Source organism: Erpetoichthys calabaricus, chromosome 3, assembly GCF_900747795.2.
Source record: "Erpetoichthys calabaricus chromosome 3, fErpCal1.3, whole genome shotgun sequence".
Lineage (NCBI taxonomy): Eukaryota > Metazoa > Chordata > Cladistia > Polypteriformes > Polypteridae > Erpetoichthys > Erpetoichthys calabaricus.
Window position 1 is genome coordinate 48,313,252 of NC_041396.2, and position 24,867 is coordinate 48,338,118.

Genomic DNA, 24,867 nt, shown 5'->3' on the forward strand with positions numbered 1-24,867 from the left:
GCAAAGTGGAAATGCGTTTTACTTTTCATTTTTGTAGCTTCATTGCAGTTCATGCTGAAAATGAAGTTGCAAATGGGGATATTTCATTTCCATTTTTGCAGCATTTTTGTGACATTGAAAATTAAATTTCAAAAGAGAGATTGTATTTTTATTTTATAATTTTCATTTTCATAATACCTCCCATACATCTACCTGCATATCTCCGAGCTTACCCCATTAACAGGGATTGGTATTGAATGCACTGGAGAAATAAAAAAAACAAATCCTCACAATGCCGCCAGCTTTGTCCAGGTGAGAACTGGCCTTGTGGAGCAGATAGATAATTGCATCCTCCACTCCAAAATTTGTCCAATAGGCAAACAGCAGTGGGCCCAGATGGTCTACCACAAGAGGACTCATACAGTCCAGAACCAGTCTTTCAAAGGTCTTCATGATGTGAGACGCAAGTGCTAGTAGTCTGTAGTTAAGAGGTACCTGCCTTCTTTGGAACAAGAACAATGCAGGATGTTTTCCACAGCAGCAGCACTTTCCATCTGTGGTTGTGTTAGGGACAGGCTGAGAGGGTGACCAAGGACACCACAAAGCTGGTCTGCACAGGCCTTAAGAACACAAGGACTGACTCCATCTGGTCCTGCAGCTTTTCCTATGTGTAGCTTCCTCAGTTGTTTTCTTACTTGGTCTTCAGATATGGACAGCCCATACTGATTGTAAGCAGTGGACTCATCACTGGCCACTCCAGTTGAGGTAGTAAGAGTTGTTGATGTGAGATGGAGTGGGGATACTGGTCATTGGAAGAAGGTGGCAGTGGGAGAGTAAATCTACTAAAAAATTAGTTCAAGACATTACCATTGTCCACTTACCTTCTGGCACCAGAGCCCTGGATTGTTTGATTCCAGTACTTTCATCAAGTCCATTCCAGACATCTTTCATATTATTCAGAATGAGTTTGTTTCTTTTTTAACTTTGTAAGCATCCTTGTCATGAGATTTGAAAGCTCCCCTTTCTCCTTCAGCAGACCTTTTAGTTACTTAGTAATCCAGGGCATGTCTTTGAGGATACCACAGTGTTGACGTAAAAGTTAATATAGTTTGTGATGCAGTGACTGAATGCCTCAATATCAACCCTACATGATTTGCATATCATTACCCAATTTGTCCATTGGAAGCAGTCATTCAAAGTCATTTCAGTTTCCAGGATTCACCTCCTAACTGTTCTGGCGTTACCTGGTTGCTGTCTAATAATAGGCTTGTAGCTGGGATATACATCAGACTGAGATCAGATCTGTCCAAAGGTGCCAGTAGTTTACACTTAAAGTCATCTTTAACATTTCAATAGAGCAGATCCACCTTGTTATTTCCTTGAATGGAGCAAGACACAAACTGATGGAAATTTGGTATAGTTCCTTCCAAAGTCATATGGGTGAAGCCGCCACATATTATAACTTCAGGGTCAGAATGACTCATCATTAATATGTTGATGACAGAGTGAATCATTTCCATTGCTGATTCCCCATTTGCTTAGGGAAGAATATAAACAATAATGCAGGTAATGTAATTTATTACCCTCTGCAAATAACTTGGATGAATTCTGACAGCCAGGATTTTAATGTCTTAATTACAAACGTTAGTTTTAATTGTAATGTTCTCCCTTTTACACAATCCGTCATTCACTAAGATGACCAGTCCCCTTCCTGTGTTTTTTCAATACCACACTGGGTCTTCTCTCTGTTTTAGTAAGATGAAATCTATCCAGCATTAAAACAGTTTCAAGTGTATCAGATTTAAGCCAACTCTCCATAAAACACAAAATGCCACTGTACTTGTATGCTTCATGACCCTCTATGTCTTATTTGACAGCAATTGAACATTGCCCATTACAGTGGATGGTAGACCAGCTCTAAAACCTTTTGGCCTTGCTTCAGACAAACAAATCCAGAGATTAAGTGAAACTAAGCTGCTTAGGCACTCAGCACAAGCAGACAATTACAGGAGTTTTTAATACATAACCTGCTTTTATTTTCTCCGTGTCTCTTATGTTTCCAGGGTCCTCATTTATAAAACTTGTGTAAGCACCAAAAGAAGCCTGAACTATGTGTATGCAACATCCCATGAAAAAACTGGGATTTATAAAAGAAAATTTGATGGGGGAGCGTGTGTATATTTACTGCAACTCTGACCCATGCTTATGCCAAATTTTGAGGAAACTAGATAATGATGATTAATAAATTAGGAAAATGCAGCCAAACCAGCTAAATAACAACTCACACACATTTTCCTAATTTTATAATATATTATTGTAATGTGAATTATATCACCATACTGTTATTGTAATATATGTTAATGTGGCAAATGAAGTACCACATTTCTCAAGGTCATTGCACGAGGCAGCCGAGTGGGTTGGGGTGGGGGTCGTTTGACAGGCGATCCCTTTTAGTTTTCAGTAAGTAACATGCCTTGGTCCGGTTCATACCATGCTTTCGGTGTTGAAGTGTTCTTCAAAAGCAACGAATCCATCCTCACTACAAAACGCACCTTCCAAACACACTTCAGCATTCCTCCTAACCGTGACGTTCCAATCAGAAAACAATTCTTCAGTGGGTGGCTAAATTTAGACAGATAGGTACAACATTGAACAGAAAATCTCCAGGCCATCCTTGGACTGTACGAACGCCTGAAAAAATCCAAACTGTAAGGACATCAATTTTGCAGTCTCCTAGACATTCAGTGCACAAACATGCTTCTGCCTTAGTCATTTCCAACACGTCTTTGAGGAGGATTTTGCATGAGGACCTTAATTTCCATCCATACAAAATGATGGTAGAGCAGGGACTCACTGAGAGACCATTCATCGAGATGCCATCGTCATGTGCAGTGACGAGGCAAATTTGGGCTGAAACCAACCCTCGTGAACTTCATCAGAGACCCATGCACAGTGAGCGTGTTACAATTTGGTGTACTATGTGCAGAATTTGGCATTGTGGGCCCTTACTTTTTGAAGAAATGGATGTGGTGGATGCCTGGTTTCAAAAGGATGCAGCAACATGCAAGTTTTGTGATCTCCCTGCGCAGCAATGTTGGGAGGCCTTCACGTTCACCTGATCTCGCTCTGTGTGATTTCTTCTTGGGGAGTTATCTCAAGTAGAAGGTATACACACACCAACCTCAAAACCTTGAAGCCCTCAAGGACGTTATTCACCACGAAATTGCCACTATTCCCCTTGAAATGGCCGAATGAGTCATGCGAATGTTCAGAAATCGTCTCGAAGAGTGTATTGCTAATGATGGCCACCACCTTGAAGACATCATTTTTGAAACATAGTGAAAAAAATCTATTTTGTATACCCTTTCTTGTGTCGTAATGAAATGTATTTTATCTTGTAGTGTTTATGTAGAATAAACATTTGAAATGTGGTTATATGTGATACCAAGATGAGGCTGACAAACAGGTCTTCATGGCCTGGGTCAATCAGTGATTCATTTATTTTGACTACCTTAGGCAGACCTTAGTTTTTCAATTTTTCTGTACTATTCATTGTATCAGCAGTTATTTCATTGCATGTACCAGGTAACAGCGGATACCCACTCAGACGCTGGTGCCTTACTCCTTTCCTGGACCCCGAGAATACATAATGCCACTCATGATCTTGTGTGCCCAGTTGTAGAGCACTGGCAGATGATCTTGAATTCAAGTGACAAGGTCTCGACACATGATGAAGAGGGCTGCTCTACCAGCCAATGAACATTTGCAGCATTGTGAGTGCACATGCAACATTTTCACACTCAAATCCGCGCAAAGTTTTATAAGTGAGTCCCTAGGTATTGCAGCCATAAGAGAGCCTTCAGGTTCTCTTTGTGACTTCATCCAAGTTTACAGCCTGTTTGAAGTGCAGCCAAGTTGACCTGGTGACTGGGTTTGCATGCATTGCAGATCATTGGTAAATTTAAAATCCTTGTACAGTAATCCCTCCTCCATCGCGGGGGTTGCGTTCCAGAGCCACCCGCGAAATAGGAAAATCCGCGAAGTAGAAACCATATATTTATATGGTTATTTTTATATTGTCATGCTTGAGTCACAGATTTGCGCAGAAACACAGGAGGTTGTAGAGAGACAGGAACGTTATTCAAACACTGCAAACAAACATTTGTCTCTTTTTCAAAAGTTTAAACTGTGCTCCATGACAAGACAGAGATGACAGTTCTGTCTCACAATTAAAAGAATGCAAACATATCTTCCTTTTCAAAGGAGTGCAAAGCAAGCAGTCAAAAAAAAAATCAATAGGGCTTTTTGGCTTTTAAGTATGCGAAGCACCGCTGGTACAAAGCTGTTGAAGGCGGCAGCTCACACCCCCTCTGTCAGGAACAGGAAGATAGAGAGAGAGAGAGACAGATAAAAAAAATCAATACGTGCCCTTTGAGCTTTTAAGTATGCGAAGCTCCGTGCAGCATGTCCTTCAGGAAGCAGCTGCACACAGCCCCCCTGCTCACACCCCCCTACGTCAGCGCAAGAGAGAGAGACAGAGAGAGAAAGTAAGCTGGATAGCTTCTCAGCCATCTGCCAATAGCGTCCCTTGTATGAAATCAACTGGGCAAACCAACTGAGGAAGCATGTACCAGAAATTAAAAGACCTATTGTCCGCAGAAACCCGCGAAGCAGCGAAAAATCCGCGATATATATTTAAATATGCTTACATATAAAATCCGCGACGGAGTGAAGCCGCGAAAGGCGAAGCGCGATATAGCGAGGGATCACTGTATCCGATTTCTAGTGGCTACTATCAGTGACAAGCCAGATCAAATCTAATCTTAAATAAGAAAACAAGTTCAGAGACAAAAAAGAAAAACGGTCACAAATACAAAGCTTCTGTAAAAGGCTGCTGCCTTCACAGCACCCAAAAGTGAAAACCCATTATTAGATGAGATCAGCAAGGAAGTGAATAGAGAAGTGAAGTGAAGAGAGAGTCTTTGTGGTGAGTTATGTGAATGTACAAGAGAGGAAATGGAAGTTGGAAGTAGACAAATTGGGAAACGCTTGTAAGAGTCATGGAATGAAGTAAGTAGATCAAACGCTGAATATATGTTCAGCACCTATAGTGTATACGGTAAGAATGGAAAAGTGAAACTTGGATCAGATGAATTAAAAGAACTGAAGTCATTTTGGCACTTGTGCTTGAAAAGAGATGGAGAGCTAGCGGAGGAAATTGGACAGAGAATTAGGTATAATAAGGAGGTAACTTGCTGAATCCTCAGTTTTTCATTTGGTTTGTATTATTCACTGTAACAGCAATCATGTCATTACATGTGCCAGGTGATAATGGGTACCCACTCAGACACTAGTGACTTGTCTTTCCAAACCCCAGATCACAGAGGCACTACAATGCTGTGCATGCTTTTTGCGGACTCAATTGCAGAGTGCATTACAGTGTGTCAGGAGGGAGGCTGCTGTTTCAGCCAATGAAAATGTGCAGCATCATGATTGCATATTTATGAAGTTGATTAGCATAGTCCATATGCAGTATTCTTGATTCAGGGTGCCAACTGGGCAGGGTTGGACAAGTGTGTACGTACGGCTATTTACAAGATGATTGTAATTTATAAAAGTAATTGCATAGAAATGTTTTTCTGCCAGAATTTATTAGTTGAATTTTTGTGTTGTACACATTCACCTGTTTTTTGGTGCAAGCCTCTGGAGCCAGGCCTTGAGGTGGGGCTCGATGGCGAGCACCTGGTGGCTGGGCCTGCACCCATGGGGCTCGGCCGGGCACAGCCCGAAGAGGGAATGTGGGTCCCCCTTCCCATGGGCTCACCACCTATGGGAGGGGCCAAGGAGGTCGGGCGCAGTGTGAGTTGGGTGGTGGCCGAAGGCGGGGACCTTGGCAGTCTGATCCTCGGCTACAGAAACTGGCTCTTGGGACGTGGAATGTCACCTCTCTGAAGGGGAAGGAGCCTGAGCTAGTGCGTGAGGTCGAGAGGTTCCGGCCAGATATAGTCGGGCTCACCTCGATGCACAGCTTGGACTCTGGAACCAATCTTGTTGAGAGGGGCTAGACTCTCTACCCCTCTTGAGTTGCCCCCGGTGAGAGGCGCAGAGCGAGTGTGGGCATACTTATTGCCCCCCGACTTGGAGCCTGTACATTGGGGTTTACCCCAGTGGACAAGAGGGTAGCCTCCCTCCGCCTTCGGGTGGGGGGACGTGTCCTAACTATTGTTTGTGCGTATGCGCTGAACAGCAGTTTGGAGTACCCACCCTTTTTGGAGTCCCTGGAGGAGGTGCTAGAGGGCATACTATCTGGAGACTCCCTCGTTCTGCTGGGAGACTTCAATGCTCACGTGGGCAATGACAGTGAGACCTGGAAGGGCGTGATTGGGAGGAATGGCCCCCCCGATCTGAACACGAGCGGTGTTTTGTAATTGGACTTCTGTGCTCGTCACGGATTGTCCATAACGAACACCATGTTCAAGCATAGGGGTGTTCATATGTGCACTTGGCACCAGGACACCCTAGGCCTCAGTTCGATGATCGACTTTGTGGTCGTGTCGTTGGACCTGTGGCCACATATCTTGGACACTCGGGTGAAGGGAGGAGCGGAGCTGTCAACTGATCACCACCTGGTGGTGAGTTGGCTTCGATGGTGGGGGAGGATGCTGGTCAGGCCCGGTAGGCCCAAACGTGTTGTGAGGGTCTGCTGGGAACGTCTGGCAGAGTCCCCTGTCAGAAGTACCTTCAACTCCCACCTCCGGCAGAAGAGGGAGGTGGGGGACATTGAGTCCAAATGGGCCATGTTCCATGCCTCTATTGTTGAGGCGGTTGACCGGAGCTGTGGCCATAAGGTGGTCGGTGCCTGTCGTGGCGGCAATCCCCGAACCCGTTGGTGGACACCGGCGGTGAGGGATGCCGTCAAGCTGAAGAAGGAGTCCTACAGGACCTTTTTGTCCTGTGGGACTCTGGAGGCAGCTGATAGGTACCGGCAGGCCAAGCAGAATGCGGCTTTGGTGGTTGCTGAGGCAAAAACTCGGGCATGGGAGGAGTTTGGGGAGGCCATGGAGAATGACTTTCGGACGGCTTCGAGGAGATTCTGGTCCACCGTCCGGCGTCTCAGGAGGGGGAAGCAGTGCAGTGTCAACACTGTATATGGAGGGGATGGTGCGCTGCTGACCTTGACTCAGGACGTTGTGGGTCGGTGGGGGGAGTACTTCGAAGACCTCCTCAATCCCACTAACATGCCTTCCAATGAGGAAGCAGAGCCTGGGGACTCAGAGGTGGGCTCCCCCATCTCTGGTACTGAGGTCACCGAGGTAGTCAAAAAACTCCTTGGTGGCAGGGCCCCGGGGGTGGATGAGATATGCCCGGAGTTCCTCAAGGCTCTGGATGTTGTAGGATTGTCCTGGTTGACACGCCTCTGCAACATCGCATGGACATCTGGGACAGTGCCTCTGGATTGGCAGACTGGGGTGGTGGTCCCCCTCTTTAAGAAGGGGGACCGGAGGGTGTGTTCCAACTACAGACGGATCACACTCCTCAGCCTCCCTGGAAAAGTCTATTCGGGGGTCCTGGAGAGGAGGGTCCATCGGATAGTCGAACCTCGGATTCAGGAGGAACAGTGTGGTTTTCGTCCTTGTTGTGGAACAGTGGACCAGCTCTGCACCCTTAGCAGGGTCTTGGAGGGTGCATGGGAGTTTGCCCAACCAGTCTACATGTGTTTTGTGGACTTGGAAAAGGCGTTCAACCGTGTCCCTTGGGGAATCCTGTGGGGGGTACTCCGAGAGTATGGGGTACCAGACCCCCTGATAAGGGCTGTTTGGTCCCTGTACGATCGGTGTCAGAGCTTGGTCCGCATTGCCGGTAGTAAGTCGAACCCATTTCCAGTGAGAGTTGGACTCCGCCAGGGCTGCCCTTTGTCACCGATTCTGTTCATAACTTTTATGGACAGAATTTCTAGGCGCAGCCAGGGCGTTGAGGGGGTCCGGTTTGGTGGACTCAGGATTGGGTCACTGCTTTTTGCAGATGATGTTGTCCTGTTTGCTTCATCATCTTCAGCTCTCTCTAGATCGGTTCGCAGCTGAGTGTGAAGCGGCTGGGATGGGAATCAGCACCTCCAAATCCGAGACCATGGTCCTCAGCCGAAAAAGGGTGGAATGCCCTCTCAGGGTTGGGAGCGAGATCCTGCCCCAAGTGGAGGAGTTCAAGTATCCCGGGATCTTGTTCACGAGTGAGGGAAGAATAGAGCGGGAGATCGACAGGCGGATCGGTGCGGCATCCGCAGTGATACGGGCTCTGCATCGGTCTGTCGTGGTGAAAAAGGAGCTGAGCCGCAAGGCAAAGCTCTCAATTTACCAGTTGATCTATGTTCCTACCCTCACCTATGGTCATGAGCTATGGGTAGTGACCGAAAGAACGAGATCACGAATACAAGTGGCTGAAATGAGTTTCCTCCGTAGGGTGTCTGGGCTTTCCCTTAAAGATAGGGTGTGAAGCTCAGTCATCCGGGAGGGGCTCAGAGTAGAGCCGCTGCTCAAGAGGAGTCAGATGAGGTGGCTTGGGCATCTGATCAGGATGCCTCCAGGACGCCTCCTTGGTGAGGTGTTCCGGGCACGTATAACCGGGAGGAGGCCCCGGGGAAGACCCAGGACACGCTGGAGGGACTATGTCTCTTGGCTGGCCTGGGAACGCCTTGGGATTCTCCCGGAAGAGCTAGAAGAAGTGGCTGGGGAGAGGGAAGTCTGGGCATCTCTGCTCAACCTGCTGCCCCCGCGACCCGATCTCGGATAAGCGGAAGAGGATGGATGGCTGGATGGATGGATGTTTTTCTGCCAGAATTTATAAGTTGGATTTTTGTGTTGTACACATTCACCTGTTTTTTTGGTGCAAGAATATTTTCACTCCACACCAAATTTTATAAATGAAATACCAGGATGGTGCACCCTTCCTTTGACTATATATTAATATAATTATATTTTAGTTGTATTTTTGACCAGAAAATGTTGAGTTAATTATATTGCAGACTACAAATTGATCTCAGTCAAAGTAATGCATTACAGTTAATCAGTTCTGCTGAAAACAAATGCTTGTTCTTGTATCTTTGTGTTATGAGATATGAGAACTGTGTCATTCAGAAAGCATATTTTTGATACTGATGTAATGTGCATTTTAATTTACAGGTAACATACAATAGCTTGAAGTAACAATTCCTTTTAGAAGCTAACATATTTTATGTGAGAGATGTTCATCTCAAATTACTTTGATAATTATTCTGACCATACATACCTAAAATTAATTCTTTAAATAACTGCTTTTGGACCTTTGTATTTATTTACTACATTCGCTTTAAGTTTGATTTTTTTTTTGTATTATAATATATGATTATTTTAAAAATTTAATGCATGTGAATACAATACTGTTTATTGTTTGTCTGGATTCATGGATGATCACATATACAAATATATAGACATTCATTTTTATAATTATTGTTATCAATCCATCCAAACAAGGTGTGACCTGCTTAATCCAAATCAGACTATCACTTCAGCATTGGCCGCACGGGGGAACTATACATGGTCCAAAATTAATGGGGGTCATTTAACATTTTTAGAAAAAATTTTATTGTTTCACAATGGAAAGCTAAAAAGATAAATTTTATATTATTTTATGCAAACATTGTGGCATAGTGTTTAGTACTGCTGCTTCACAGGGGACCTTGGTTCCATTCCCACACAATTACCATTGTAGCTCTGACTCATTCTTCCTGTGTCCACATGTGCTTCCTCCAGAGAGTGGGGACTCAGATTTCCTCTCACTTACCACATGTTGGGCTATTTGGCAATTGCAAATTGGTATGGGATAACTAGGTTTGCTTGCATAATCCCTGGGATGGTGCTGTGTCTTGTTATGAATAAATTCTTGCATTGTACCTGATTCTCTTGGGCTAGGCTCTTGCTTCTTGTGACAATGTAATGGAAAAATAACAGGTTAGGAAAATACATGGTTAGATGCCAGTTTATGGCTGTTATTGGTATAGTTCTGCCATATACTGTAATGAAATGCTTTTCACAACACTTGTTTAAGAGTTACTAATCCATTAGGTAAAGGTGCTTTGACTGCATGTTCATTATCTCCTTTAACACAACATCATAGGCAAGCTGACAGCTCTTCTCTCAGGTGATAATGCATAGCACTCAGGCCAGCACAGAAAGATCATCTTCTATATGAAGTGAGAATTACAAGAGATGCAGAAAAAATTCCACCTGCCCCATATTCTGACTAAATCACTGGCACAGTTCTAGAACTTGCAGTGGCTCCTCCAGGTTCCCTTTCTGTATTTTATCTTGGAATAAAAATCTGGTAAATGAACCAATGTAAATGTATGATAGCATAGCATTTACATTGGCACAAACTACTCTTATTCAAAATGAAAGCATCTTCTTTTACAGTGTTTTGTTTATGAATTATCACTAATTTTTCTCTTTTCATCTTTATTTGATTTGAAAATTGATGAATTTAAAATAAAATATTTTAAGCCAACAAATACAAAGAGCTAAATGATTGTATGTATTAGTGGTGGATATATCTGTAGTTGTGTTTTATTCTTTTTAAATTAAATAATTATTGATAGAATTGTGCTTTCTGTTTCTTTTTTCACTTAGGAACGTCTTTTGCTATCCATCTTACCTAAACATATAGCTGATGAGATGCTAAAGGGCATGAAGAAGGAAGAAAGTCAGAAAGAAATGCAGCAGTTCAACACCATGTATATGTACCGGCATGAGAATGTCAGGTTTGTCATCAGGCAATATCCTTCTTTTAATATCTTGGCATATTGTAATTTAACTTAGCTTCACTTTGTAATTTATCTTATCCCAAGATAATCATATAAAAAATGGCTAGGTTTCATGTGATACTCTCCCTGGAAAACAGGTAGACTATAAAATACAGTATTTTTCTGAAAAACTATCAATTTCAGCAAGTTTTTTTTCTTTTTATAAATCATTTGTACATATCATTTTAAAAATAAATGATAAAAATATTGTTGCACTAGTTCCTGCTGTTCCCAGCTGAAGGAGATATTGTCCTAATCCTGAACTATTCACTGCCTATGCAGAGTATGTACGCTTATCTATGTGGAGGGTTTTTTTGTGGGTATTCCTGTTTGTTGTCTTATCCCAAAGAAGTATTGTAACTGGAAACTCAAAATTTGCCCAGTATGATTTTAGTGTAGAAGTCTACAAGTACATTCTGTTCATGCAGTATATTGTAGTAGTTAATATTTTGGACCTCAAACTTTGTGGTTGCTGATTCGAAACCCGCTTTGATACTGTGTAACCATGAGCAAGTCACTTGACTTGGCTGTGCTCCAATTGGAAAAACTAAAGAAAAACAACCAATTGTATCTCTCAAATTTTGTAAACCATCTTGGATAAAGGCCAAGTAATACTGTAAGTAATAATAAACTGGAACCCTATTCAGCATTGTAGTCTGCCTTATTACTATGCCCTTAAAGGATAAGTTTAGTATTTTTCAATGTGAAGTTATGTCTTCACAATAACAGTATATATTAGTTTACCACATGAAATTGTGTTTTAAAGTGAAGCATTTTTATAGATTTAAAAAAAAACTAGCTTGCTCTTGCACTTTAAAATGGAGGTGAAGGATAACGGGGGCCAAATATGAAAACAAAAGCCTGAAAACTTACTGAATGAGTCCACTTTGAAGCAGCAAAGGTTTTGATTTAAGAGAATGTGTCTTATCCATTAAACAAGTTATCATTAAAGTGGGATTGTATTCAGTAAATGGATTACTGACTTTAAAAATGTAATACAGTATTCCTGCTATTGACTTAATGCCATTCATAAAGCTTGTAATGTTGGGCAGATGAAAACTAGAACAAGATATTAAAAAAACCAAAGTATTATTCTACCACTGTAGTTTGGAATAGCTTGATCTATGGTATTCATTTAATATAAAATTATCATGTGTCTACTGATTAACCAAAAGAACAAAGTTACCTGCCTCTGGTGCGTTATAGGCTAGGTTAACATTAGAACTGTGTCATGTCATGGCCAAGTGAAGCTGTTTTACTAACAGCTAACAAAGTATTTAGACAATTCATTAGTGATCTTGTTTTTGGAGGAAGAAGAACAAGTTTGAACTTGGCCCCCTTCTGCAACCTGCCTTGCTATGAAGAAGTTCTTCCACCATCATGAACTTTTCCCCTGTCATAGCTCTTTCTAGTATCAGTAGATGCCGCAGAACAGATTTGTTACAAGAAATTAAGGATAAACAAAATCGCTCCATTTGAAATTAAAAAAAGAGTTACATTAGTTATATTTACTCTCTCTACAGTGTGTGTGTATGTGTGTGTGTGTGAGTGTAACCATTTTTCCCCATTCAGTATCTAAGTACATTAGCCATTGTCTTTTCACTAGCAGAGTCTCCAAACTTGTACGGCATATGTTATGCAGCACTCATCAATCATCGGTTCATCATTTTATTAGGCAGTATTTAGATAATGCATTGTACTGTAAATGTGAAAAATACGGGTTGGATTATATCACACAATCTTTCTGATGATAACGAGAGATTTGATTATAACAGGCACTATAGAAAATTAATCTTAAAACAAATAATAATACCTTTGAGCCAGCCACTATTTTTCATGAATGAAACAAACTGTAGCAAGATTGTCAATTCTGTAAAAGACACCTGGCAGCATTGCTTTTCTACACATTCTGTTTAGATACAGTGATTTAAACAATGGTATTAAGTATATAGAAAATTATTGTGTCAGTGTGTATGTGGCCTTTTGTCTGTTGCTCTTAGGATGGGGTTTGTCCCTTTGCTAATTTATGATGGAGTAAGCAGGGTTCTGCAATTGGGTGGTTAGATGAAATGATTAAAAGTGAACCAGATTTTTGCTAGTACATGTGTGATCACACAAATCAAAAAGAGGACATTATAACACTGTAGTGTACATAACAATATTAATTGCATAAAATGGACTTGGGAAGGGAAAGTATTTTGATTACATTACTTGAATTTAGGCAGTACTACGCCAAATATACTCATCTGTAGAACTGAGATTACTACATCAAAGCAAATGGTGAATATGTTTGAGATAGTTTTTAACTGCCCTCTGCCTTTATTAACAGTCATCCCATTCTGAACAAGCTTAAAACCACTGACTGAATTTTATATACAGTTCTAGATTACATGTCTGTATGTTCAGTGTAGCACGCATCAAGCATGCTAGTTTTTTTTATCTGTCTATCTATCTATTGACTAGCTGATTGCCAGCTTTAACCTAGGTTCAACATTTTGTTGCTTCTGGAGCAGTCCTTATAGTTAAGCAGGTTCTTACCAGTTCTAAAAAGAGAAAGTCAAAGAGAAACACATGTTCTACACCTTCATGCACACCTTTCAAAATTACCAGAACTTGTTCAGCCCCATTAGTGTAATTTGCATTGCTGGTAAAAGTTAAAAAAAGATGTGTCTGGAATAACCTGTCTGTGGCAGGATTTTCCATATTTTCTCACCTTTTGGTGTAGTGTAAGCATTTGTTTTCAAGGAAAGAAATTTTTCTCACAGAATGAATAGAGAACAAGAAAAAATGCACACCTATAAATTACTAAACCTTTAAAAGCTTATAAGGAACATCCTAAGTTCTGTCTCAGACTTTCTCTCATTCTCTGTCTTCATATATTACACTAAACTCCAATTCACCTCAATAGTGTAATATTACTGGGATCTTAGACTGTGATCTAGACATTACATTTCCCTGCCTGTCATATTGTAAGACCTATAAGCATTGCATGTTGCCCCCCATCCCTATGTTTGCCTTTGATTCCTATTCCCCAGCTTTGTCTCATTATGGGGTCTGGTATCTTTGTTCTGGGGAAGTTTTTTTTTTTTTTTTTTTACTTTATAACATATATAATCCATCATGGGAATCAATTTTCTAATATACTTTTTATCTGAGTCATTAGATCAGTTTGCACACTGGTGGTTCTCCATGAAGTGTCAAAAGAGCCCTTTGGTCACATCCACTTCCAAGAATATTTAAGTTTTTGAGGTTATGTGCCCATTTGTAGCTGCTTTTGGCAGTGGATAGGCATCAGCATGGGCACTCTGATTGGTCTGCGGGTATGCAGCCTATACACAGCAAGCTAAGATGCATTGTGTGTTCAGACACCTTTCTCTCATGTCCAGCATTACGTTTTCATCAATCTGTGGTACAATTAAGTCTTTTTTGGGAAAAACCAGACAGGCTAGCCTTCTCTCCCCTCACACATCAGTGAGCTTTGGGCTCCTATAGCCAATTCAACAGTTGCCCTTCCTTGGACCACTTATGGTAGGTATAATTGTGGCCAAAGGTTTTGAGAACGACACAAGTATTGGTTTTCACAAAGTTTGCTGCTTCCGTGTTTTTAGATCTTTTTGTCATATTTTTCTATTGTATACTGAAGTATAATTACCGGCATTTCATAAGTTTCAAAGGCTTTTATTGACAATTACATTAAGTTTATGCAAATAGTCAATATTTGCAGTGTTGGCCCTTCTTTTCCTTTGCAATTCACCCTGGCATGCTGTCAATCAACTTCCATTCTTGCATAATCAATGCTTGGAGTTTGTCAGAACTTGTGGGTTTTTGTTTGTCCACCTGCCTTCTGGGGATTGACCACAAGTTCTCAATGGGATTAAGGTCTGTAGAGTTTCCTGGCCATGGACCCAAAATTTTGATGTTTTGTTCCCTGAGCCACTTAGTTATCACTTTTGCCTTAATGGCATGGCGCTGCATCATGCTGGAAAAGACATTGTTCTTCACCAAACTGTTCTTGGATGGTTGGGAGAAGTTGCTGTTGGAGGATATTTTGGTACCATTCTGTATTCATGGTTGTGTTCTTAGGCAAAATTGTGAGTGAGCCCACTCCCTTGGCTGAGAAGCAACCCCACACATGAATGGTTTCAGGATGCTTTACTGTTGGCATGACACAGGACTGATGGTAGCACTCACCTTTTCTTCTCTGGACAATCTTTTTTCCAGTTGCCTCAAACAATCAGAAAGGGGATTCATCAGAGAAAATGACTCTACACTAATCCTCAGCAGTCCAGTCCCTGCACGTTTTGCACAATATCAGTCTGTTCTTGATGTTTTTCTTGCAGAGAAGTGGCTTCTTTGCTGCCCTTCTTGACACCAGGTCATCCTCCAAAAGTCTTCGCCTCACTGTCCATGCAGATGCACTCACACCTGCCTTCTGCCATTCCAGAGCAAGCTCTGCACTGGTGGCACCCCGATCCCACAGCTGAATCAACTTTAGGAGATGGTCCTAGTGCTTGCTGGACTTTCTTGGGTGCCCTGAAGCCTTCTTCACAACAATTGATCCTCTCTATTCTAACTCAGTCAGCATGGCAGAGTGATCTCCAGCCTTGTTATCAACACTTTCGCCTGTGTTAACGAGAAGATCACTGAAATAATGTTAGCAGGTCCTTTTGTAGCAGGGCTGAAATGCAGTGGAAATGGGTTTTTTGCTAATAAGTTCATTTTCATGGCAAAGAGAGACTTTGCAATTAATTGCAATTCATCTGATCTCTCTTCATAACATTTTGGAGTATATTCAAATTGCCATCATAAACACTGAGGCAGCAAACTTTGTGAAAATTAATATTTGTGTCATTCTCAAACATTTTGGCAACAACTGTATTAACCACTGCATACTGTAAACCTGATACAAGACACGCTGTTTTGGAGTTGCTCTGATTCAGTTGTCCAGCCATCACAATTTGGCCCTTATCTCAAGTCAATAATTCTCTAAATCAATCAAGGTGTACTTACTGTATGGCTTGGTCCTTATTGACTCTGGATGTAATCATTGCTTTATCCTGACTCCTTCAGGGTAGGCTTTCTGTGCCACACTTAGAAAATTGTTCAATATGGTTTTTCTTTCTTTGGTCTCAAGCTGCTGTCCTTCTTCAATTTTGTAATGCCATGTGGTTTGTGGGCCGGACTGTAGTTTGTCTTTGAGGTGTCACACACTGTGGTGCTCTTTTCCTAACATAAAAACTATGAGCAGTTGGTGATCAGTTGACACCCTTCTACAACAATAAGAATGCATTGCTTTACATAGATTTCTCTTCCTTAGTCAACTTGCTTTATCTTATCAAGATCTGCACTTATGTCTGGGTGGTATTTGCTTGTGATTGATCAGTCTTATTATATATATGACACTTAGAAATTGCATTCTAAAGAGGGGCCCTGTGATGAGAACTTGAGCTGAAGTTAAGCATCAGAAAAGAGGGTCTGAAAGTGACTTGTGTACCAAACCAAAGTGGGTAAAGACCAATCAGTCCTACACTATCTTGCATTAGGGTTGTGACCCATACCAGTGCCTTGCACAAAGTCATTTAAATCTAATGTGTTATTTCTTCTGAACTACACATAAATGATTCATTAGCACTTGCACCCAAGTTTAACTAGCATTGTCTCCTCATTTGATGTTGACACTAACAGAGTGGCCAGTTATTTGAGAAGGGTAGTTGCATCTGGTAAATTAAACACTTCTGTATTTTCCTTTTTTCCATTAAAATATTCAAGCCATATTTTTAAATAAAATATTTGACACATACTGTTTGTCCTGCTTTAAGAAACTCCCACATGGCAGGAAGCCTCTACTTACAAGGCCAAGTGCATATTTTCACAATATCAAGTTTTTGAGCATTACTACAAGTGTGTTCCACTTGAATAACCTTTTATCACCCCTTAAGTGCTTGTTTAACTCTGACATGTCTGAATATTCTGTAAGTTTAAAAAATCAGCTTTTTCTGCACTAGCAATAACCAAAATCACATGATGCAATCATAAGCAAAAATAATCTTTATAGATATTATATTGATTTTAAGTATTTCATTATAGTAAACAAATTATAAATCTTTAAGACAGGCAGTTCCAAAATTATACTAAAGATATATGGAAATCACTGAAATGCTAAAATATCCAAAGAGTATTTTAAGTAATTGGGGACAACATTAATAAGGTAATGTAGCAAACACATATAGAAAGTCCTGGGTTAAAATATCATGCCTGTCTGTCGTCTCCTCATGTCTGCATTGGTTTTCCTTAGGAAAACCCAGTTTTCTTCCCACAAGCCCAAAAAGGTGTGTGTTACCTTGCTGGCTGATTCCAGAGTGGCCTTCTGTGGAGCTATGTATGTGTGGGGCATGTTGTGGACTTGTATATTTTTTTATCTATCTATCTATCTATCTATCTATCTATCTATCTATCTATCTATCTATCTATCTATCTATCTATATATATATATATATATATATATATATATCATCATGGGCAGCATGGTGGTGCAGTGGGTAGCGCTGCTGCCTCGCAGTTGGGGGACCTGGGTTCGCTTCCCGGGTCCTCCCTGTGTGGAGTTTGCATGTTCTCCCCGTGTCTGCATGGGTTTCCTCCCACAGTCCAAAGACATGTGGTTAGGTGGATTGGCGATTCTAAATTGGCCCTAGTGTGTGTTTGTGTGTGTCCTGTGGTGGGTTGGCACCCTGCCCGGGATTGGTTCCTGTGCTGGCTGGGATTGGCTCCAGCAGACCCCCCGTGACCCTGTGTTCGTATTCAGCGGGTTGGTAAATGGATGGATGGATATATCATCATTTATATATAAAGATGGGGATGAGTGTAACATAGAGGGATGCATGTTTTTTAGGAAGGATAGACAGAACAGAAAAGGAGGTGGGTTGCTGTTTATGTCAAACAGAATTTAAATGTAAGTCCTCTTCAGTTGGACGATGAGCCCCATCTTAGTGAGGACATGTGGCTTCGTCTAGAAAACATTAGGGAAAGAGGTCTTATTGTAGAAGTGTGTTTTAGACCACCTAATTCAGACAGTAATTTCAACACACATCTTTTTAGTAATATCAAAAAGGCAAGTTTACAGGGAGATATTATAGTCATGGGGGACTTTAATTATCCAAATATTAACTGGGATTGCAGATGGAGGAGCACAAGAGCAGGAGTTTTTAGAAGTAATCAGTGACTGTTTTTTAACAAAGTATGTTAAAGCACCAACACTGGGTGAAGCTTATCTGAATTTAGTATTTTGTAATAATCAGGATAGAATTGAGGGTGTAGAGGTGATTGAACCACTTGGGTCAAGTGACCATAATATAATACAGATCTCAGTATTTTGTAAGAGTGCAGATGCAAAGACTAAAATTTTTAAGTTGAACTTTGGTAGGGCAAAGTTTGAGCAGATGCGACAAAGTCTAAGAAGGATAGACTGAGACAGTCGAGGAGCAGTGGAACATGTTTAAAAATGCTTTACATGTAATGCAGGACAGATGCATACCTAAATTTGGAATTAATAGGAAATTTTTAAAAACTCCACTGTGGATTAATAAAGATTTTAAAAAGAAGCTGCAAAGGATAAAACTGCTTTATAAGGCATATAAGACTAATGACTGCAAAGTGAATCATAAAGCATATGAGAACATGAGGGCAACCATTAAAAAGAATATTAGGGAGGCTAAAAGATAGTTGGAGAGGAATATAGCAGATAAGGTGAAGAAGACACATATTGTTAGGAAGTCACTGCGCACTGGAGAGATTCCGAAGGACTGGAAAATGGTAAAAATCATTCCATTATATAAAAAGGTTGACAGGGCAGATCTAAGAAACTTTAGACCAGTAAGCTTAACATGCATCACAGGAAAATTAATGGAAGGAATTATTAAGGATAAGATTGAGCAACATTTGGCAAGAACAGGAGTTTTTCTGAACAGTCAGCATGGGTTCAGAAGAGAGAGGTCGTGTTTTACTAACATGCTGGAATTCTAAGAGGAGGCAACAAAAGGATATGATCAAAGTGGAGCATGTGATATTATTTATCCTGACTTTCAGAAATCATTTGTTAAGGTCTTAAGGTGCCACATGAGAGGTTGGGCATCAAACTAAAAGAAGTGGGAGTTCAGAGTGATGTTTTTAGATGGGTGCAGAATTGGCTCAGACACAGGAAACAAATGGTGATGGTGTGAGGAACCTTAGCAGAATTGGCCAATGTTAAGAGTGGTGTTCCACAGGGGCCAGCTCTAGGGCCGCTGCTATTTTTAATATAAATAAATGATTTAGATAGGAATGTAAGTAACAAGCTGGTTAAGTTTGCTGATGATAACAAGATAGGTGGATTAGCATATAATTTGGAATCCATGATATCATTACAGAAGGACTTGGATAGCACATAGGCTTGGGCAGATTTGTGGCAGATGAAATTGAATGTCAGGAAATGTGTAAATTATTACACATAGGAAGTAAAAATCTTAGGTTTGAATACACAATGGGCGGCCTGAAAATTGAGAGTACACCTTATGAGAAGGATTTAGGAGTCATAGTGGACTCTAGGTTATCGACTTCCCGATAGTGTTCAGAAGCCGTTAAGAACACAAACAGAATGTTAGGTTATATAGCACAATGTGTGAAGTACAAGAGCAAAGGGGGTTATGCTCAAGCTTTATAACACACTGGTGAGGCCTCATCTGGAGTACAGTAATCCCTCCTCCATCGCGGGGGTTGCTTTCCAGAGCCACCCGCGAAATAGGAAAATCCGCGAAGTAGAAACCATATGTTTATATGGTTATTTTTAGAATGTCATGCTTGGGTCACAGATTTGCGCAGAAACACAGGAGGTTGTAGAGAGACAGGAACGTTATTCAAACACTGCAAACAAACATTTGTCTCTTTTTCAAAAGTTTAAACTGTGCTCCATGACAAGACAGAGATGACAGTTCTGTCTCACAATTAAAAGAATGCAAACATATCTTCCTTTTCAAAGGAGTGCAAAGCAAGCAGTCAAAAAAAAAATCAATAGGGCTTTTTGGCTTTTAAGTATGCGAAGCACCGCCGGTACAAAGCTGTTGAAGGCGGCAGCTCACACCCCCTCTGTCAGGAGCAGGAAGAGAGAGAGAGAGAGCCACAGAAAAACAAAGTCAAAAATCAATACGTGCCCTTTGAGCTTTTAAGTATGCGAAGCAACGTGCAGCATGTCCTTCAGGAAGCAGCTGCACACAGCCCCCCTGCTCACACCCCCCTACGTCAGCGCAAGAGAGAGAGAGAGAGAGAAAGTAAGTTGGGTAGCTTCTCAGCCATCTGCCAATAGCATCCTTTGTATGAAATCAACTGGGCAAACCAACTGAGGAAGCATGTACCATAAATTAAAAGACCCATTGTCCGCAGAAACCCGCGAAGCAGCGAAAAATCCGCGATATATATTTAAATATGCTTACATATAAAATCCGCGATGGAGTGAAGCCGCGAAAGGCGAAGCGCGATATAGCGAGGGATCACTGTACTGTGTGCAGTTTTGATCTCCAGGCTACCAAAAGGACATAGCAGTGCTAGAAAAGGTCCAGAGAAGAATGACTAGGCTTATTCCAGGGCTACAGGGGATGAAATATGAGGAAAGATTAAAAGAGCTCGGCCTTTTCAGTTTAAGCAAAAGAGGATTAAGAGGTGACATGATTGAAGTGTTTAAAATTATGAAGGGAATTAGTACAGTGGATTGAGACTGTTATTTTAAAATGAATTCATCAAGAACATGGGGACACAGTTGGAAACTTGTTAAGGGTAAATTTCACACAAAGATTAGGAATTTTTTCTTTACACAAAGAACGATAGACACTTGGAATAACCTACCAAGTAGCGTGGCAGACAGTAAGACTTTAAGGACTTTCAAAACTAGACTTGATGTTTTTTTGGAAGAAATAAGTAGATAGAACTGGAGAATTTTGTTGAGCTAAATGGCCTGTTCTACTCTAGATTGTTCTAATGTTCTAAAATTATATATTTATATCAACTTCACCTGCTTTGGTGCAAGTTAAAGTGACATCAGGTGCACTGGAGAGGCAACAGCAAGACTGCCACCAAAAAGGGAATGGTTTTGCAGGTGGTGGCCACAAACAATTGCTCTCTCCTTATCCCTCTTGACTGATTCTTCTCCAGTTTTGCGTTTTGCTAGTGTCCTTGTCAGTACTTGTAACATGAGGCAGTACCTCCAGCCGATTCAGGTTGCTCAGGTAGTCCATCTCCTCCAGGATGGCTTATCCATACATGCCATCGCAAGAAGGTTTTCTATGTCTCCTTGCATAGTCTCAAGAGCATGGAGGAGATACTAGGAGACAAGCCATTATATACAGTAAGGAGAACTGGATAGTGTTGTAGGAAGGCATCAACCCAGTAGCAGGATCAATGTATGTTCCTTTGTGTGAGGAAGAACGGAAATTAGCACTGCTAAAGCCCCACAAAATGACCTTCTGCTGGATACTGGTATGCCTGTTTCTGACCAAACTATCAGAAACAAGACTCCATGAAGGTGGTATGAGGATCTTACGTCCTCTAGTGGGACTTGTGCTCACAGCTCCTCACCATGCAGCTCAACTGGCATTCGCCAGAGAATACCACAATTGGCAGCTCTGCCTGTTCTCTTCATAGATGAGAGTAGGTTCACACTGAGCACACGTGAAAGACATGAAATTGTCTGCAGACACTGTGGTGAATGTAATGCAGCCTGCATGATCAGTCTGACGGTGGGTCAGTGATGAACTGAGTAGGCATATATCCTTGGAGGATCGCACATACAACCATGTGCTAGGCTACGATACCCTGACTGCTGTTAGGTACCGGGATGAAATCCTCAGAGTCATCTTCAGATCTTAGGCTGATGCAGTGGACCCTGGGTTCCTCCTGGTGCAGGACAATGCCCAACCTCACATTGCCAGAGTGTGTAGGCAGATCCTGGATGAAGAAGGCATTGATGCCATTGATTGGCCCACACATTCGCCAGACCTGAATCCAGTTATGTATCAGCGCATCCAACACCACGATGTAGTGCCACAGACGATCGAGGAGCTCATTGATGCCCTGTTCCAGATCTGGGAGTACATCCCCCAGGAAACCCATCTGTCATCTCATCAGTAGCATGCCCAGATGTTGTTGGGAGTGCATATTGGCACGTGGGGTCCATATGCAATACTGAGTCACATTATAAGTTGCCGTGATGAAATTCAACCTGTGATTTTAATTGTTGACTTTGATTTTCAGTGTGATGTTGAATTCATCCTTCAATGGGTTGAAGAGTTTGGTTTCCATTGACCACTGTTACATCATTTTGTTCCCAACAAATTACACAGTTTTATTCAGTAAGCAGTGTATATACAGTGTGTGTGTATGTATGTGTGTGTTTATTTGACATGTGGTGGGTGCAGCGTTGTGTTATCAGCACATGCTCCCAACTTACCTACCTACAGTGTGTGTGTGCAAAATATATATATATATATATATATATATATATATATATATATATATATATATATATACATACACACACACACACACACAGACACACACATATGTATATGTATGTGTGTGTGTGTGTTTTGCCCTATTTGGGGCCCATTAGGTGTACGCACTGTTGCTTCCCCTTGTGGGGATTGAACCTTGCACGTCAGCACCTGAGGTGACGCCTCAGACAGGCTTGACAAACTGAGTGGTTATGTTTCTTATAATCAGGGAAATCAACTATACAATTCAGTCTAGGTGAGGCTAAAAAATCGAATATTGCGTTAAATACATAAGAGCAAAAAATATAAAAACTCACATTAAAATAGTAGCTAGCCTGTACTGTATTTAAATTACACATTTTATTTAATTTAAGCAGAGATTTTATAAACTGTCTTATATAAACAGTTTATAAAATGTATCACTTGTTCTCGTATTTAGCTTCCTGTTTCACTTCTGAAACTTGATTAGGAAAATGCAAATTAACATTTGAATGAAAAATCTCTACCTACCTGGTTGAGTTCTTTTTTTTATTACCCTACGCAACCCTGTGACATTCAGTACTCACATCACACATATTTATATTGGAAGTTTTTGTTTTTTTTATAACATGTTTTCTCACACAGTGCTTCCTTTTCCTTACAAGAAAGTTAATAAACATAAACCTTCTAGTAGGATTTGGCCTGTCCAGGACTAGTGTCTGCCTAATAGCTAATTCTGTCAGAATTAAGCTATAGCCTCTCATGAAGTATTTATAGCCTCTCTTTGAAGTATTTATTCTAAAGGTTTGATTGAATTTGTACTAGTAGACAATAAAATTCTATTTTAAAAGCAATTCATTCACATTTGTTATCAGCTTTTATTGTAAAAGACTGAAATAAAGCCTGAATGATCTTACTTACTATAATGTTGTGTAAGTTAAAGTTTGTGTTTAGTGAAAATCCCATCTTTCTGAATCTGCTTTATTTCGTTCAGAGCAGTGCAGAACCAGAGTGTGTTCTGGCTGCATTAGAAGTAAGTCAGCAGCAAATCCAGGAGTAGCAGCAACTTCTGCTGTCAATGACCTATTGTTCAACATGATCTTACTCTGTAAATAACATAACACCTCTTCATCAGTGAAAGCTTCACATTAACTGTTTTTTGGAGTTTGGCTTTTTTCTTTATCAATATACTATTTTTTTTTTCTCTCCTTATACTGCTTTAGCACTTTTTATTACCACCTTTGCTGTTCTACTACTACTAAAATACTGAATGTACTTTAGGCTAAATTTTTGCATTTTAGTATTCTTTAGCTTTTTCCTGACATTTCTTTTATAATTTGTAATTATTTTTGCCCTGCAATTATACTGTAAACCCTACTGTTGGCCAGTTCTTGCAAGGGGTCCCATGTTCTAGAATCTTCTAAATATAAGACAAATGCTGTATAATGCTAAGACCCTCATATGGTATGCTCACTCGCACTACTAGAGGGATGTTTAGCTTACTAACATAATCTTGAATTGTATACTGTTCCTCTATCATGGGCAAAAAGTTAAGTGTAATATAGTTAAGTGCAAATAATCTAACTCTAAGTATCATGTTATTTTTACTTACTTACTACATGTTGCTCAAGTTCTATTAATCTTTAGGGTGGCGCAATTGACTGAGGTGCAGCCAAACAGCCCCAGGCGACTATGTTCGAATCAGCCAGTCAATGTTTGTGTGGAGTTTGTGCATCTTTGATATACAAATATGCAGGTTAGGTCAGGTGGTAGCTCTTAATTAGCCATTTATGACTGAGCATTGTTTTTATGGAAATTCTGTCCTGCCATAGACTGGTTCCCTACAAAGTGCTGATCTCTGCTTTTTGTCCAATGATTCTGTAATAATTTACTATTACGAAGCATATGTGAATTAGACAGACTTTACAAAACAAGTAAGGCAGTTATACAGTGCATCCGGAAAGTATTCACAGCGCATCACTTTTTCCACATTTTGTTATGTTACAGCCTTATTCCAAAATGGATTAAATTCATTTTTTTCCTCAGAATTCTACACACAACACCCCATAATGACAACATGAAAAAAGTTTACTTGAGATTTTTGCAAATTTATTAAAAATAAAAAAACTGAGAAATCACATGTACATTAGTATTCACAGCCTTTGCTGAATACTTTGTCGATGCACCTTTGGCAGCAATTACAGCCTCAAGTCTTTTTGAATATGATGCCATAAGCTTGGTACACCTGTCCTTGGCCAGTTTCGCCCATTCCTCTTTGCAGCACCTCTCAAGCTCCATCAGGTTGGATGGGAAGCGTCAGTGCATATAGATCTCTCCAGAGATGTTCAATCGGATTCAGGTCTGGGCTCTGGCTGGGCCACTCAAGGACATTCGCAGAGTTATCCTGAAGCCACTCCTTTGATATCTTGGCTGTGTGCTTAGGGTCGTGGTCCTGCTGAAAGATGAACCGTCACCCCAGTCTGAGGTCAAGAGCGCTCTGGAGCAGGTTTTCATCCAGGACGTCTCTGTACATTGCTGCAGTCATCTTTCCCTTTATCCTGACTA

The 24,867-nt window shown here is 40.9% G+C and overlaps 1 protein-coding gene across 2 annotated transcripts in view; it reads left to right on the forward strand.

Moving 5' to 3' along the window:
• adcy3a (adenylate cyclase 3a) overlaps positions 1-24,867 on the forward strand; it is a 157,558-nt gene that overhangs the window by 88,484 nt on the left and 44,207 nt on the right. For both annotated transcript variants that reach the window (XM_028796776.2, XM_028796777.2), the window contains exon 3: positions 10,638-10,768. In XM_028796776.2, the coding sequence (XP_028652609.1) occupies positions 10,638-10,768 (131 nt within the window). The remainder of the gene's footprint in view (positions 1-10,637; positions 10,769-24,867) is intronic.